This window comes from Labrus bergylta, chromosome 10 (genome assembly GCF_963930695.1).
Source record: "Labrus bergylta chromosome 10, fLabBer1.1, whole genome shotgun sequence".
NCBI lineage: Eukaryota > Metazoa > Chordata > Actinopteri > Labriformes > Labridae > Labrus > Labrus bergylta.
This window is the reverse complement of record NC_089204.1, coordinates 16464785-16483116: the sequence shown is the minus strand read 5'-3', so window position 1 is coordinate 16483116 and position 18332 is coordinate 16464785. Positions and strand designations below refer to the sequence as shown.

The 18332-nt window shown below is 37.8% G+C and overlaps 1 protein-coding gene across 2 annotated transcripts in view; it reads left to right on the top strand.

The window, feature by feature from the left end:
• slc8a1b (solute carrier family 8 member 1b) overlaps positions 1-11986 on the top strand; it is a 139058-nt gene extending 127072 nt beyond the window's left edge. For both annotated transcript variants that reach the window (XM_065959749.1, XM_065959750.1), the window contains exons 9-11: positions 155-244; positions 4837-4940; positions 5084-11986. In XM_065959749.1, coding sequence (XP_065815821.1) covers positions 155-244; positions 4837-4940; positions 5084-5356 — 467 coding nt within the window. In that variant the 3' untranslated portion in view covers positions 5357-11986. The remainder of the gene's footprint in view (positions 1-154; positions 245-4836; positions 4941-5083) is intronic.
• Positions 11987-18332: the final 6346 nt, after the last annotated feature.

Here is an 18332-nt window from a genome sequence, read left to right as displayed (position 1 = left end):
ATTGCATTTAGGCAAATTTAATAAAGGATGTTGATGTCAGTTGTACAGTTTTTGGGGACATTTGGGGATAAATGGCATGCAGCGTTGGAGTCTAAGACAAATTATCATACACAGATAATATTATGATGATGATTTTGTTTTCCTATCATTCCAGGGGACCTGGCTTCTCATTTTGGCTGCACAGTGGGCCTGAAAGACTCAGTCACAGCTGTAGTATTTGTTGCATTGGGAACCTCTGTACCAGGTGAGTGTGTGTATTTGTTTACACACCCATTATGTTGTCATTTATGTGTAGAATTTGTCCACTGTTTTATCATTGTTAAATATCCTTTCCTATTTTATTTTAATGCCAGACCTTTCTCTCTTACACATTCAACATTTAGCTTCATAAACCCTGTATGAGCTTAAATAGCCCCAAGGTCTTTCAATTTAGGATTACATTTTTGTTCATCAATTATCCCCTTCAGGGAGTACCTGACATTTTCTCTGCAATTGCTTCAGTTTTTATTACTCAAAGCTTTAGTCCTCCCATGACTTTAACAGAGTGTCCCTGCTGCATTAAAATCTGTTTTATGAAATGCCACATTAAAGTAAAGCTCTTGTATTCAACAAGTACGATGCAATCAACCTAATCAATGGAAGGCGACACAAATTGTTGCAACTGCAGAATTAGTTGTAGAAATATTCAAGTTCACCAAGATTTATATTTGATTAGTGACAGTTCAGTGATGTGATGACAAATTTTGATCAAATTAAATATTCATGACAACGTTTTTTTAAATGCACAATTTGTGTTACATGTGAGGCTTTGAAAAAAGAAAAACTATAGGCTAGCTGTAATCTTTCTCAAATCTAAAAGTTTCATTGCTAAAGATTTGCTAAACAATCAAAATATTGGCCATCTTAAAACTTTCCCTGCTGTGCCACTGAAGGACATTTAACAATGACTGCCCCAGTCTCTCCAGTGTGTCTTTATATGTGCGAGCTGGTTAGAGTGTTATAGTGCAGCCTGCAGACAGCGGCATGGATCATGCTCTAAATGTGAAGAGCCACCGACGACAGCAACGGCTGGCTGAGTATGCTTTAACCTTGGCCTCTGTCTCCTGCTACTGCACACAGACACACACTGAACACACACCAGGACATTCAGCACATGCTTGAAATCTAGATGTATTACATGCAGAAACAATGGCATCTTCAGCAACTGTAATTACTTCGACCGAGAGACCCACATGTATGCACCCTACGGACATATTAAAGCCTGAAATAGGTTTTGCACCTTTGCACATACACAAATACAGCCACACACACATGCACACACACACCTATATTGTGACCACCATGTTCTATTAGCATAGGGCAATCTGTCATGTCTGGCTCAGGTGGTCTCTGTCCGCCCATTTAGGGAGCTCAAGGGTGAAAGTGATTTATGACATACGACTTACACACATGCACACAAATATACACCGCACATACACACACACATTACACATTACACATTACACATTGCTTTTACAAGAAATGCACAGATACATATAATGCAGAGAGCTACCAGAATGGAAACTACGTGCCTCTGTCTTTCTTTAAGGCTCCCAGCCTTATTACCAAACACACACTGTGCTTTGGTAGCATGCTGATTAACCCCGTTTATCACAGTTACCAAGGCTAACACACATACGCACTCACAAACAGCCCCCCCCCACTACTACACCCCGGCACACACAAACATACAGTAGAGGAAAGGGAAAAAACATTAACAGCTGTGCTCTTAAAAGAGAATAATAAAGTGGAGGAAAAAATGGTGGTTGGTTTAGATGGTTTAGGATTCAGGCAAATCCTCTAAGCCTCATCGATTTACAAGATATAAAATACGTTGACGAAAAGTGCAAAATCTGCTGGATTGACAGTCGCATATTAAACATTTAGTTCTAAAAATAAATTAAAAATAGACTTTACTAGAGATCAACAAAGAATTCGAGACATTTTATGAGTAGACATCCTGTCAAGGTTGAGAACAATTTCTGAACCAGGGAAAAAATTATCATTAATTAAATGAAAATGAATAATATTTTTATGTACCATCATTACATATGTTGGAGCAAACGCACATAAAACAGGAAAGATAAGATGGCAATGTTTAAAACTTGTTTTCTGATTCTGGTATACAGCATTCACATATTGATCCAACTACCTTTGATAAAAAAGAAAAAAATTGATTGGCTTTTTTGTCTTCACTTACTCACAAACAAACCTAATCAGGCTGCATTTACACTTCTTTTGAATATATTCACAGTCACATTCAAAAGAAGATTATTTGTAAAAATGTTTGTACCCCTTCAGCTTTTGTCTGGCTACAATATCTACACAAATTTTCCACTGTGCAACAATTTAAAATGTGAAGATCTCGCCAAGAGCTAAGTTGCAGATCTCATTCAACTTTCCTGTGTGTATTCATACCCCAAGAAGATGATTCCTAAAGGTTTCTTTTTTATCTTTGCTGTATCCCCACCACCAGGCAAAAATGTACACATGCAGAAAGAGTGACAGATTGCCTTGAGCACATAAATGCCCTCAAGTGAGTTCTTCCATTTTAAGAGGCAAGAGGGAACAGAAGAGAGAGGAAGAGGAGGCAGACGGAGCGAGAGAGAGGGAGAGAGAGAGAGAGAGAGAGAGAGACGGGTTGATTGACAGACAGGCAGACGAAAAGGGCAGATATCTCTCCAGGGATGAATACTCTCAGAGGGAGCTGCAGAGTGGAACCTGTTTCACACACATGCACACACACATGCCAAGGCCTAACATTCAGGCACCCACGCACTCACCCACTCAATCAGGCGCACGAGCTCTGAAAGAGCAATTGATGAACAACACACACATGCACAGGCCTCTACCAGCTGGTGGAGGCATGGCATTAGATTGGAACCGGGTGGTACTAACACACATAGACTGTGTACATGCATGAGACTTACAGAAACACACACTAAGGCAAAGAAGCAGAGAGGCATGCAAAAATAGCCTCAATACACACACACACACACACACACACACACACACACAAACAGGCACACTCTCAGCAGGCTTGTCCTTGAAGCTGAAAGGTGTACGAGGAGATTTATCTTTGCGCGACTCTTCTTTGGCCCATTGCCTCTCTTCTCCGTAACCCTTGTCTGCCACACCCATCATCATCTTTTCCAGCACCAGTTTGGCTGCCAATTTAAGAAAACCTTCTCCACTCATGTTCTCTATTTCTTCTTCACACCCTTGCTTTTTCTCTTTCAATTTTTATTGTTGTTTTCTGACGATATCTGGCAGAGAAAAGAAAAATAACATGAATAACTAACAAAGGGAAGATGGCAAGGAAATTATGGAGAGAAAAGAGTGCTTACTGACCACTTGGCTGTTTGCTCAGTCATTGTGCTCTCAGCGAAGGGCCTATTGTCGAGATTTGGCAAGGTCTCAACACTTTCAGTACCGCTAGGAGGACCATGCCTGTGGAGCTGCTGTAGCTTGGCAGGCACGAAACCAGGGGAACATTTGGGGACTAAGCAGCGTCATGCTGATTAGTTGTCAGGCCAAGATTTGTTTGCCCCTGCAAACTGAGACTCAGCCTTGTAAATTATTGATCTTGGACCAAATCTGGTCTGTGCTGGCTGCCAGCGACAGACAGTGTAACAGGATTAAAGATTTGGTTTCTAATTTAAGGTTCCCTGTTTAAATGTGGAAAACGGGATTTACACAGTGTTCTGTATTCATAATTATAAGTGTTCTGCATTTATCAAGAAGGTCCTTTTGGGTAACCTTGTTCTCGTGCAACTCACAAATGACTGTGTTCAACTCCAGGTGTGAATTTGTTTATACCAAATATTCAGAATATTCAGCCTATTATACTTATTTCACAATGTACTGTATAGCACATTTAGTATTATGAAGGACATACCAAAGTTACTTTGCCAAGGCAACATCTGTTTTAACCATTCTATTTATTTGGCAAAAGTGTTGTGGTTCAATAACAGATCTGGTTGTTGTGAAAGGGTAGGGGTCATATCCACAATCAGATTATTTAATCTTGTCTAAACTCTGGGAGTAATTCTATAAACAAGATTTAGACAAGACCCAAAGTTTATTTCTTAATCCATTTTGTATTTACTGCTCTCTGGAATGATCACTCATAATTTCCTGCTGTCATTGTCAAGGGTTTTCAAACGAGATAACAGCTGTTTTCATCGGATAACCACATCTTTCCAATATCACTTCAACGCACTCTCATTGTTCGCCTGTCATCTTACAAAATACACACAGTCACAAATAAGACCTATGGACTTGCATTAATGGAGAGATGTCAGATTGAGGGGTCTGCACACCGGTTGCGCCCAAAGCAGTTTGGGTTCTATATGTTTTGCTCCAAAGGAATTTTGCCAGTACTCAGGAAGTGAACTGGCATCTCTCAAGCAACCAGACCAATTTCGATACTTTGGGCTCTACCGGGACATTATACAGAGACCCTTTAGTTTCCAAGCCAAAGTCCCCACAGAGCTCACTTGAGTCACTAAATCTATTACACACTAGAGGCATTACTGCTCACACCACATAGTTTGACTTTTGTTTTAAAGTTATTCCAGCATAATTAGCCAATCACACAATTTCATTCATGACTTTCTGACTATTATATTCCTCAAAGAGAACCATGTAAATTGGAGAAATTATCATGTAAATTTTGCTGAAGGACCAAAGGTTTTTGTTCCTGTTTTACAGATTTCAGTCAGAAGCAAGTAATGAAGGAAAATTTAAAGCAAGCCTTGATTTAATCAATCTGTCTCCTTGTCTTTCTTTGCACAGATACCTTTGCCAGTAAGGTAGCTGCTATCCAGGATCAGTATGCAGATGCATCCATTGGTAATGTGACGGGGTCCAATGCTGTCAATGTTTTCTTGGGCATTGGGGTAAGTACTAATTTAAGGATTAATGGATTAATTCAAGCTGGTTTTCATTATTGTGTTTGTCGTACTCCCATACTATAAACTTATTGTTATAAACATTTGCTTCTGTCCTGGGTTTTTTTTTAAATTCTGCTGATGTTTGACAGGTGGCGTGGTCCATTGCTGCCATCTACCACAACAGCAGAGGGGAAGACTTCAAGGTGGATCCAGGCACGCTGGCCTTCTCCGTCACGCTCTTCACAATCTTTGCCTTCATCTGTGTTGCCGTACTGATGTACCGAAGGCGGCCAGAGATTGGTGGAGAGCTGGGCGGGCCCAGGACTTCGAAGGTCCTGACCTCCATGCTGTTCTTCAGTCTGTGGCTCCTCTACATTCTCTTCTCCTCACTGGAGGCCTACTGCCACATCCAAGGCTTCTAAGATAACAGCAGATGATGAAGATAAGGGTAGGACGGAAGGATAAAATGGAGGGAGAAACTATAAGGGGAGGTGGATAAATGGATGGATTTTGAAATGAAGGCTCAACGATCATCATTCCCTATCTTTACGCAATAGACTGAGTGAAGGTTGATTGGATGGCTGTACAGATGAGGGAATGCATTGAAGCATCTAAAACCGGAATGGAAGGAAGGACAGATGCATGGAGGTAGAGATCGTAGGAGCTAGAAAGCTCAGAAGGAAGCTCTGAAAGAAATAATTAACTAAGGAATACATTTTTTTTGGTCTCGATATATAAATTTAAAACAATCAAGTTGTCTTAAACCCATCCCTGTTTTAAGCCCAATAAAACACATCCTCAACTTTGTTCCAGCTGGTTCAACTATACAAAAAACAAAATTTAGTTTTATGAAGACAGCAAGCGAAAGGTTAAAGTGACAGACGCACCACCACAACTCCTCGGAAACATAGCATCAAAAACAAACTATCTCATTAAATCCCATCCACATGGGGTAGTGCTGCTCATTCTTCATTCTACAGTTACAGGCACCAATGAGATGGAAAAAGAACAGCTAATATCTGTATCAGTATGTAAATGCATGGCCTGACTATACTGAAAACACAATCAAAAGAAACTGGATGTATTGCAACAACTGTTTAATGACAACAAACTGTGTGCGTGTTGGTGTGTGAGTGTGTTTCTGTGCTCGTGCGTTGTTGGAAGATGGTCAAGTACTGTGAAAAAAAACCCGACTGATTATGCTGTCGCTATGTGAGACAGAATATGCTTTCGTATTCCAGGTCTTTTTGATTCTTACCCTCCAGGTCTGTAGAAAAGCCGTGTCAGACTATTTTATGTGAGGGCAAGTTCAATGAAGCAAAAATGCTTTGAAGGTTAGAAATGTAAATACAACGAGCTGAAGGTAAATAACAGCTCCAATATGGTTCTTCTGAATGTCTTGGTCATGCCATACGCTCCTGAACGGGCCCTCTCTCTCTTTGTTGCTTTATACTGTAGATATAAATGATTTAAGGTCTGATTTGAATCAAGAAGGGGTTAGTGTGCTTTTACCTTTAATAGGCCATGTCTGAAAAGACAAAACGGCCACTCTACCGTTTAAAACTGTTAGAGAAATAATAACCATTGCATTAATACTAAGGTTAATTGTGCTTGTTCATTTTTGTTCATTTTTTAAACTGTGGAATTCAAATCACTGATTTTCCATCAAGGGATTGTCACCTTCATGCGACAATTGTGACATTGCAATAGACTTTGAAAAAATTAGGTACCGCCCTCTGTGAAACCTCATAGGATGTCTGTTTTATAACTTCATCTGTCATTGTTTATCTCATATTAATGCCCAATGGTTCACTCAACAGCTCCAGACATTATCTCTGTGTGTCTTAAGCACCTGGCTGGTCAGTGGACCAATCCAAAATATTCAAGGGCTTTCTATGAAACAACCACTAATCCCTAACCACCCAATTTATAATTCTTCAGATAGATTGGTCTTCAGGGAGATCTATAACAGGGATTGTTATTACTTCACATAAGACACCATCTGCTCAGTTGAAAGGACATTACTTACAGTAACACAGCTACATTAATTGGAAGACATTGTCACCCAGAGTGTCAAGGGACATCTTAATATTGGAGAAGGTTACATAAAGATTTTTAACCCTTTTTTTGGAATCTGCAGTTGGTTATGAGGACTACCAATACATTAGCCTTATTCCAAACCAAACCATCAAAGCAATGTTCTTCTGCTTCAACTCATAATAATATTGCTGATTTCTTCTACCCTTCAGGCATATGGCTCATTAATGCTTTAACCCAAATTATGTGGTATTGTTTATTCATTTAAGGTCAGGTGTTTGCTCAACCAGAAGTATTCTGTAACACACTTTATTCCAAGCTTTACCCCTGCCTTCGAAATGAACCATTGACTTTTCCATTCAGCAGCTAGTTTTCAGTCTTAATATTGGAGCCATCAGATGAAGATATAGTCCAAAAGTATTTGCTGCTGGTGAAGAAGTAGTCTCACAAACAGATACAATTTATGGTAGATAACCCCTGATAGGCACATTGAATATCTATAACCAAGTTGATAAACTGTTAGTAAAACAACCCCCAGAAATTGCCCCATTGGGACCTGTATCATAAAGTGAGTTGTCAGGTTCTGTTTGGATTACATTGTTCTGGATCTAGTATAGCCAGTCGCAGATAATCTAGTGGCCCTGTAAGGCTGGATTTCATAGTTCATAAAAACAACATGCAACATTAACACATTAAAACGAGCATGTTTAAAAACTCTATTTGTCATGTTTTCAGAGCAAAAGCTGGCAAAATGCATCCCATGTAAGAGCTAAGACTTTTAAATGCCCATGTCTGGCTCTATAGGCTAGCTAGTAAACATATGTCAAAATGTGCTTTCAGGAGCATGGACTCTATAAACACTAAAATATTCAACTAGGGAGTAGTCGGATAGACCACACTAAACTGCAAGAGCAACTTACAGACATTACCAGACACTAATTTTCTGGGAATCATCTTTCCTGAGTCAGTCATACAGATACATAAAATGGAAAAGTGGCTTAAAAACTTACATGTGGAAATCTTCAGGCCTACTGTATCTCGACTATCAGAGAGGTTTACATTTAAGACTGTTAACTATTTTACTTGGTCAGCCAAAATCACAGAGAACTCAACTTTCACAAAACTTACTGTATATGTCCATTGTTTCTTAAATGGCACTATACAATATGCATCTGAATTGGCCAGAATTTTCCTGCTGATGTTGTGTTTTTTAACTTGATGTATAAGTAGTATTTAATTGTCATCTGTAAAGTAAGTAGTCTGGGCTAGTTGTAATCCATTTCAAACTTGGCAAAAACCTTGCCACAGACAGCTTTCGACCCCTGTGAGAGAGTAGACCTCAGCAGAGCAGTGGATTGGATGAGTTTGGCAAATCCCCAATGTCTTCAGGACATTTTATAGAAAGGCTTGAGCCTTTGATTTCAGTAATTTATATATTTGTCATTTTCTCATTCCTGAAATGATGCACCCAAAATATGGAAACCTTTAAGACTGACTCAATGATTCATTGTTTCAGTATCTAGTCCAACACCAGGGTTCCAGCAATATGGTTTGGAATCCTGAAATCTGTCCACTTCACAATTGAATAAACATTGCAGCATACAGTGCTGTGTTTTATAGAGAACCAAAGCCTATTAGAGAACCATTTAAAGAGTAAACGATTGGTATGAACTCTAATGTTGAATCACCCTTTGAACGCTTGGTATAAAATGAGATTGTTTAGTTACAACTTGTATTTGCCAAACTCTACCCAGTGTGCGGCTCTTCATTAGAGCAGCTGTTCTTTTGAAGGCCTTGGAGTGGCAGTTTACCCCTGTTTTTGCCAAAGGGAAATCTTTCTATCAAAAACGTAATATTTACAGTCGGACCTGTAAAGGGTTTTCTAACCAATGGATCTTTCTAAAAAAAACACCAAATATTATTCATGTTTCATTAACACTCTAGACCGACACAAAAAATGCCTTGTCGTTGTTTAAACCTAACCAGAATCTTTCTATTTACATTTGTTATGCATTTGTCTCTTCACTGGCATGGAGCTTAAGGTTTATACACTGTAAAAAGTTATGCTAGCTTGCGCAACAAAAAAAAAAAAGAAGAAGAAATAACATTGTGAAAGCTGTTTGCCTCACTTTTTGAGTAACTTCAACAGGGTATAAATTATCTTTGAGATTGCTTAGTCATGTTGGATTTACTTAAAAGTGTGCCTGCTGCCTAATTTGTCAGAGTGAACTAGTGCAGGAATGAAAAGCTTGCAGTAGTGTAGTTGTTGGATCACATTAGTTTGCCGCACAAATTTTCCAGAAGCCAACATTTTGTATTGATATGAGCTACTTCTTTTGCTACACCTACTTTGTGTCACCACCTCTTTCAGTGTATTGACCTTGACTTAGAAGCTAGTCTGATGTGAAGCATACTGCAGATTAACGACAGCTGTTCAAAACCCCATGGGGTTTGGACCAAGGTTGGAAGCTAAAAACTGGCTATCATCAACTAGCAATTTTGCCCTCTTTACCTGCAACAATTGTAAGTACCAAACCAAGTTATTTCTCTACTTAACTTATTTCTCCAGACAAGGGGATCACAATAGCAGTTGAATATAGCTTCCTACCTTGGTTTGAGCTTTTGAGGTTTGAAGGGTCAAAGGTTAGCCAGGCCACCGCTGTAAATAGAACACTAAGAGCAAGCAAGGAGTACATAAATGAGCTGTAGACTAAGGTAGATGTTTTTTATTCTTCTATACTGGGGTTTTAAAAGGTTCACAAAGTCTAAAAATTGAAGGAAAAGTATTGCACTGGTTCCTGTTGCTTGTGTGAAACGGCTACTGCATTGTTTTGTCGGAAAAACTTGCTTCAGATGTAAACAACAACAACAATAACAGGTTCTTTTTGGACTCTGATGTTCACAATAATAATGTCGTACGTTGAAAAAAAAATACAATGGTGTTGAATCAGTTGTGAACCATTTGCAATGTTGCTTCTGATGTAAAGATCAATGCTGTGTTTTTCGTTGCCTCGTTTACTTCTTAACTGACTGTCTGACAGACTGAGGAATAAGTGACTGCAACAGCAAACAGACAGGGAGAAAAAAAACAAGTGAAAGAAAGGAAGGATAAACAACCCTGTTGGTACACGCTGAGCAACGTCATTCTGAGACGTTGGGGGAAAAAAACATTGCCAGAGCTATTCTCCACCCTTAAAGTGACATTTAATGAGTATAATGTAAACGGACGGTGATAAGAGGAGGATGGAGGAGAAGATGAGTAGGAAGAGGATGAACATTAAAGATAAAAAAAAGATGAAGTTACAGCCATACCTTGATTTCTGGGTCAGTGAGATTGAAATGGACTTCTCCTGCCCAGCATGTGTATTGTTATGGTGTCTCTCTGCCCCTCTGTGTCTCTTCCCCCGCTTTCTCTGTCTTTCCTTTTCTGCTGCTAAAGCAACCAAAAACAGGCAGCAATCCTTTTGTTTCGTCTTTTCTTCTCTCCTTTTTCCCCCTAAAAATTCCCTTTTCGACCCTTTGTCTCCCTTTGCCACGTTTTCCATATTTTGGAATGTCAATGTGCTACTTGTTGACACTGTGCATGAATGATAACATGTCTGTATATAGTATTAGAGACTCGTATCCCATTCCCCTGGTGTTGACAAAATAATGGTTAGAATGTTGTACAGATTCAGGTTTTCTGTTCATCTTTATATTCTGTTCAGTTACGTTTTTTTTAATGTATGTAGAGCTTAAAAACAGTATGTTTTAATTTAAACGAAGACAAAAGTCGTCTTTTGTTTTGAAATAACTTGCACATTACTGATAAATTAATTAAGTTTTTTTTGTTAAAAAGGCAATATCTGCTGTTATTGAATGAAAGATGAGATCTTAAAGGAGTTATGTATCTTAAATCAATAATCTATACGGAAGTTGCATGGGTTATTTGTACAAAAAAAATACACTGCTTGCTACTTCTAATACTGTGGCTGTATTCTCTGACAGAGGGTGAGGAATACTGTATGTACATCTAAAGGTTATTTTGTCATTAAAGAAATAATTATAATTATAATAATAATAATATAGTGTATATACTGTACAGTGTTATAAGTGAGGTGGACTGTATGGCCATCACGCTAACCATAGAGAGTTAATGCTACTTATTTATTTAAAGGTAACAAAAACGCTCACTACACTCAAGAATGACATATATTGCCTTTTTGGAGAAGTTGTAGTTTGCTTCAAGCTGGTTTTCTCTTTCTTCTCTCTCTCTCTCTCTCTCTCTCTCTCTCTCTCTCTCTCTCTCTCTCTGCTTTGCTCTTTCTCCTCACTCCTCATCTGGCTACCCTCTATTATCTTTTTTTTTTTCTTGTCAGCTTTCTTCCCATCCTCGTCTCCTCTTCTTTGTGGGGCGTTTTGGGTGGGCTTTTGGTAGTCTTTTTTAAAACAGCTTTTGACAGTGTCACTTTTTCTGTTCATCCGTCTGGCTGCATATCAATTGACTCACCATACCTGCTCGTATTCTCCTTACATGTATATCCTCCATGGTTAAGTACAGCTTATTTGTCTATGTCCCCATCTGTCTGAGTCTCTTACAGGATCATCTGTCTCCATCTGTCTGATTTGAAACTGTATGCCATATTTTTCTTCTATCTTTCTTTTTTTAATCCCTCTCTTAGCTTCAGCACTTTTTTCCATCTTGTTCTTTCTTTCTTTCTTTTTCTTCACTTTCACAGGGTGTAGTCAGAGATTCATGTTTTTCAACTTGATTTGGTGTGTTTTGTTTTTTTTTCTAATGGAATAATAACCGCAACAGTTATAATGTTGGTAATTATGAACGTTTATTTTGTTTGCCACTGTCCTCTGTGTGTTTGTGTGCGTGTGTTAAATGTTTTTTTTATTAATAATTTTTGTTGAACACAAACTGATAGGAGGAAAGTTGTTGTATGTGTGTTGCCACTAACTGTGACTGCTCTCCATGGTACTTCTGATAAAACCAATAAAATAAAGTTTGGGATACCCTGTTTCAGAGACTCTGCGAGTCCACTGCCTTTCTATACGTGTGTGAGTGCGTGCATGGGTGGGTGTGTGCGTGCGTATGTGTGTGATTATGTGTGTGCGTGTGTGTGTGTGTGTGTGTGTGTGTGTGTGTGTGTGTGTGTGTGTGTGTGTGTGTGTGTGTGTGGAGAGATTTATTATTAAAGCAAATGCAAATGTCTATCCCACTTTTCATTTACGTAGAAGTAAATGGGACTTACAAACAGCGTGTGTGTGTTTGTGTGTGTTAGTGTGTCAGCTCCCTCTATTAGACATCAACACTCCCGTACAAACAAACATCCATTTTCTTTTACATTGTTCAGACGCTCAATGAAAAAATGAGAGCCTGAGTGGCACCTCATTAACTGTTGGCTGGCTTGTTCTGCCATTAATTATGTGTTTTGAGGCATCATTAAGAAATAACAAACGCCAGTTTTCTCTCTTGAACATATGTCAACCTATCATTTTGTTCGAGAAAAATCACAGGGATACATTTTCCATTCATATTAAAAGAAGTGCTTCTTTTTACCCAAAGGAGTGACAAATTAGAGAGAAAATAATGTTGGACAAATGTAATTATTAATTCTGCTCTCTGTATCATATCAGATCTAAATACATTAAACAGGGTAAAATTGAGTTTTTATTTTTCTAAAAATACACAGCCTTAGTTCTGAGTGGCAACTTTTGTTCTTGATTGCTATTGCATATGTGAAGCATTGCACAGGAAACTCAACATTTGCCTTCTTATTCACACCTTTTCAGCTAATTTCTCTATTCATCAAAGAGTCAAAACAGTTAAGTGATAATTTCCGCACAAAACATGTTTTATTGTTGGTTGTTCATTTGTGTAATAAGGGTGTGGGTGGATGATTGTCTGGTTGTGCAATTAAGTCCCATCAATCTGAAGCTTTAGAGCCAGTGCAAGATAAAGACAAATTTCAGCATGCATTAGGCCTGTATAAATGCATCAAGGTCATTTTAATAGTAATGATCTAAAATAAAAAAAAATCTGTAAATATTATTACACTTAATAATTTCAAGTGGTCCTTGCCATGTAGAGCTGTGTAGAATATATCAAGTTCTTTATTTTTCTCTTCTGCTGAATAATGTAAGTCTAGTTTTTACTCACATCCTATCACTTTGGTTCACCAACTCAATCAATAGATGTGGCTCTACCTCGCTAGCTGAATGCTATTAAGCTTGTCTGGATTTCAGGTTGTCTGGTTCTGCTAATGCTGGCTCATTGCTGTTCTATCATGAGTTACTGGGACACTGTTATAGAAAAAAACAGCTAAGCTTTCAATGAAGTTATTACAGGACCTTTACTGCCAATAATAGCAGAAAATTGACAACAAGGACTCTGAAAAATAAACAAAGGTATTTAGCAAAAAAAAGATCTACAATGAAATAATACTTGTTATCAGATTTGTTATGTTTTATTATTCTACTTATTCACCTTTGATCATTACCCTAATTGTGAATTAATTTACTGTCCCATTAGATTTCACCCGTCTGGAGATCAACAACCTCCATATATAAATGACCTAACTGCTAGCCATCAGGGCCTCGTATATTTAATTATTAGTTTTTATTTATATCTTATATACATGCTGTAACGAATGTGTAATCTTTCATTTAAGTTTTATCTATATAGCCTGTCCTTTGTGTTTGCAATTAACAATGATACAGTAAATGGTGAATGGACTTGAGGTTGTTTCAATTCAATTCAATTCAAAGGAACTTTATTTGTCCCTGAGGGGCAATTAAAGGGTGCTTTTCAAGTCTTCTTTTCAAGTCTTCTTTTCAAATCGCTTACACCGTAGGTCACACCTTCCCATTCACACCCACTTATACACACTTTGGTAGAGGTTGCTGTGTAAAGTGACCATCAGAAGTAACTAATCCCATTCATACACATTCATACGCTAAGACAAAGCAGGGGGAGCAGCTTGGGGTTTAGTGTCTTGTCCAAGGACACACCGGACATGTAGCTGCAGGAGCTGAGGATCGAACCCCCAGCCTTCCAGTTGAGAGACGACCGACTCTACCAACCGAGCCCCAGCCACTCAATGAGATGTCCTGTGTTTTTTCAGGAAATCCTATTAGACATGAAACAGCAGCCGCTCATTTCAAGCTACAGTACAACACTGTAAAGATCTGGGGGTTATAAGTATATTTAGTCCTTGGTGTGCGTTAATGGAGCGCAGAGCTGGTTAACAACAATGAATGAAGCTGCATGCATTAGCTGATTGGACACACCTGTTTCTTTTACAATCACAGGTTCTGTCACAGCTTTGTGACGGCAGATTGATAGAAACATCAAATAGTATTCATACGGATAGCCATCTGTAAACAATGTCATGCTTTTACTGATACACTTCTACAGTCTATGATACAAATGCAAATATCAAGCAAATCTAATTTCTGCCCATATGTCAGTTGTGTAAGTTTTTGCTTAGATGGTCAATTTCTTGACATAATCTGATAAAGGCTTGAATTTAAAAGTAAACCAGAGGAGGATAGGAAAAAAAAAACAATCTCTAAACTCTAAACTCTAAAATATGCTTCTAAACGTATTAACTGGACAGTGACCTTCCAGGATTACCTTGAAAAAGGAAGAGAAAGGAAAGGAGAACAAAAAGAAGAATGGAAGAAAAGGAAAAGAAAAGAAGAATAAGATTTCACTTCTGGCCAACCTTCCTTGTTCATTTTAGTGTTGAGGTTGTGAAAATAAAACCTGCAAAGCTTTTAAAGAAATCGTAAATGGTGTGGGTATGAATCAAAAGTTGCAGAGCAGTCCAGAGAGCCTTTAAAGTTATATAACATCCGACAGATGGAAGAGTTGTGTTTGCTTCTCCTCCTCCTGCCATGCTGCCACTATGATAGATGATGTCTAGTCTCTGGGTGAAAGAGTAATGGATGCTTTCCATTTTAATTAAAACCTTGTTCGTGTAAAGAGAACATTTTGATTCTATTATAATAAAGTTTTGATAGTTTTTGTGCATTTGAACTGCATACACATGTGTGAAATGTTGCTTTTTGTGATGTTTACTGCATGCAGAATGTACATGTTAAATTAATTTCTTTCGCAGTTTGTTTTAAGCTGTTGTTTTTTGTGTACTCTTTTTTTTTTTTTTTTTTTAAATCCTTTTTATGACATGCCTTTTCCTGACAGGTACACGCCTAGACAACCTCTGCTTGCAGGTTTGCATGTTGGGCAATATGTAATTTATGACGCTAATGTTTTTGCATGGTTGCACCTAAACACGGCTTAATGCCAGAAAGTCTGTGTTAGCTTTCAAATTGAAGAAAACCACTTAGTGAGATACAAGAGGATCATTTTAACCACATTGGGTTCATTCACATCTGTGCAGACTCTTAATTAAAACTCCTTGCAAAAAAACCTCCACCAATATACTGTACAGCTGTATGCAAGTGAGTATGTTCAATAAAATGTCAAGTTCTGAGGTTCTGAGGGCAAAAACTAACTTAATCACTCATAAAAGAAGCTAAAAATGCCCATACACACATTTTAAAGTTGTTGTTTTTTTCACTGTAGCTATTTATAGCGCCCATAACACAAAATCCTTACACTCACTTGTTCAACATCACAGGAGCGTTGACTTAATCATCATGTCAGAAGAATGATCAATGACACATTCATAGAAATCACAAGGAACCCTATCATTTCTCTTTGAGAAAATATTAAAATATAGATGCTTATGTTCCTATTTTGCCATATGAGAACCATTAGACTCAGACTTTGGACGAATACAATATACAATTGTTTACTTTCTTTAATTGTTTACCCCCTTTAAGAAGGGGAAATTACACCGTCTTTAGCATTCTTCTTGGTGTATGGTGCTCAATATCCCTACTTAAGTTCAAGCACAATTCTGTCCAAACTCATGAATCTATGCAAACAAGATAACTGAAAACAATTGGGTGTGTGAGCAGGCCTTTAAGCAACACTGGGATATATTGGGAATATGTCTTCTAACCTAATTAGATAACAAGATTGACATTAATTTCCTTCTGTGTTTAGCCAAGAGGTGTTCCAGGATTTGTTTGAGCTTTCCTTAGCACAAAGACTGTTTTATGGCAAAGAAAACTGATTTTATGTACCTTGGTGCATGTCTGATTGTCTATAAACTTTCTATATCTAATGCCTATCTATTGGGCTGGTCATAAGGTAAAAAAAAAAAACATACATTAACTCTATAGGACCTCAAGTGGGGAGGGTGTTCAGCTAGAATAACAAGATGATGCACACTGACTCTTTATGTTTCAGTATGTCAATATAACATTGTTTCAGTGTCAAGACATCGATTTTGTCCACATATACCCCTTGTATACTTGTTTATTCTTTGTGCTTTATTTCTGTCTCTGACTCAGACATTATTCAGCCTCTTTCAGAGGTCGAGGATGACAGCTTGGACAGCACTGGAATAACAATAACTTGCCAGACTTGTGCACTGCACAGACTGCTTAATAGGACTATTTTTTCAAACATCCAGGAAGGACTGTCTTCAAATGTAATGACAAGATTCCAATGGCCAACATTTTTGCCCATAAGTTAATTAAAAACTACAACTTCAACACATCAACCTGGTAAAAAAAACAAAAAAACATTTGGTTAGTATTGCTTTTCCGTCTTGAATTATATAAGTTTCTGTACTATCTAAAGAGCCGCAAGATTTGGACAGCTTTATGGTAACTGATGAAAGACACATTATATAGTTGACTATGATGTCCTTCTGCTAAGTCTCAATCACAACATTAGTAATTGGTGTCCCACAGGGCTCTAATCTTAGTCCCATCATGTTTTGTGTGAACAAGACTATAAACTTAGTAGTCTTGAAATATCTTATCATTGCTATGCCGACGATACATATATATCTCTCATTATATCTCAATGATTGTATGCAATTCACATGAATGACCTTCTAAATCTGGACGTATGCCTCAAGAATCAAAGTCTCAAATTATTTGGAATGTTAACAAAAGGAGATGGTATTTATTGATATAGATAACGATACATACAACGATCCAGACTTATGTTGTGCACGTGGTTAAAATTACTGTTTTTTCCTTTTCTGTAGGCTGCATGTATGTGGTTTATTATGCTCAATTTTGGGAACAGCCTCTCTAAATGTTTCAGAGAAGCCGAAGGATTACCAAAGAAAAAAATATCAGGATATATTTGTTATCTGCATTTTCTTGGATTAATGACGCTCTTTTTCTTACCAAACCATTTATGTGGTATAAAGTCAAGAAGAACAGGATGGGGGATATCTCCATGTCTAGACAGGACAGGAGGTTAATTTTAATAAAGAGACCGAAGCTTCCTACTCCAAGTGCTAAAGACACACAGACACATAATATATAACAAAGAAGTAATAAATAATAATATATGTTTGGCTGGCTTGACTCACTGACTAATAGTACTTTCACATACTGTGTGTGTGTGTGCGTGTGTGTGTTTGTGTAGCCATGTTAGAGCAGGTGTTCTACACACATGTAACAGATTGAAATTAAATGTCAGGGAAATACCAGAGCATGAACTCACCATCAGATCTGGCGTGTGTTTCCTGTGTGTGCGCCAGCATTAATGCATTAGAGGTCAACTACGTTCTGGACACTGTTGTTGTCAATGTGCCAGGGGACTACACAACATTTGGCCTTTAAACAAGCACTGAATGCTTCATGGATAAAGCTTTTCTATGCAGCATATAAATACACATGCATTTTTCTTGCTTTAGATCATAAATGAAAGCCATTTATACAGTTCATTTAAAATGATAATCAAAGTCTGAATGTGTTTGTATATTTTGAATTATGAGCTTTATGAAACAGATATTTATTTTGTAAATGGAGTGCACCTAACTCAAAAAATAGCTCACCACTTACCTTTTAACTTTGTATTTGGGACAATTTTAGCATTGTGCTTAAAATTCACTACTGAAGTCAAATTCCTTGTATTTTGCCAACAAATTTAGCAAAATACAAACTGCTTCTGATTCTGCCACTATTTGACAGCTAATGCTAAAGAGATAACCAAATAATTAGTAAAGCTTTTTTTTTCTTGACAACACAAACGACACAAATCTAACAGATTTTGAAGTGTTCATGAACACACCAAAAGTTCTGTCTCACAGACGGTCATGTTGGAACTTCCACTGGACTGATTGTCCATCTAAGGCAAGTTTCAAGTCTGTGAAAGTTACTTTTATCTTGGAAAAAAAAAAAACTTGTATCCAAAGGCTGACTTGAAGGTGAGGAATCAATCTCAAAGCTTTTACGACTACTTTTTCGGCCCCTCTTCAAAATCAGTCGTGCTCC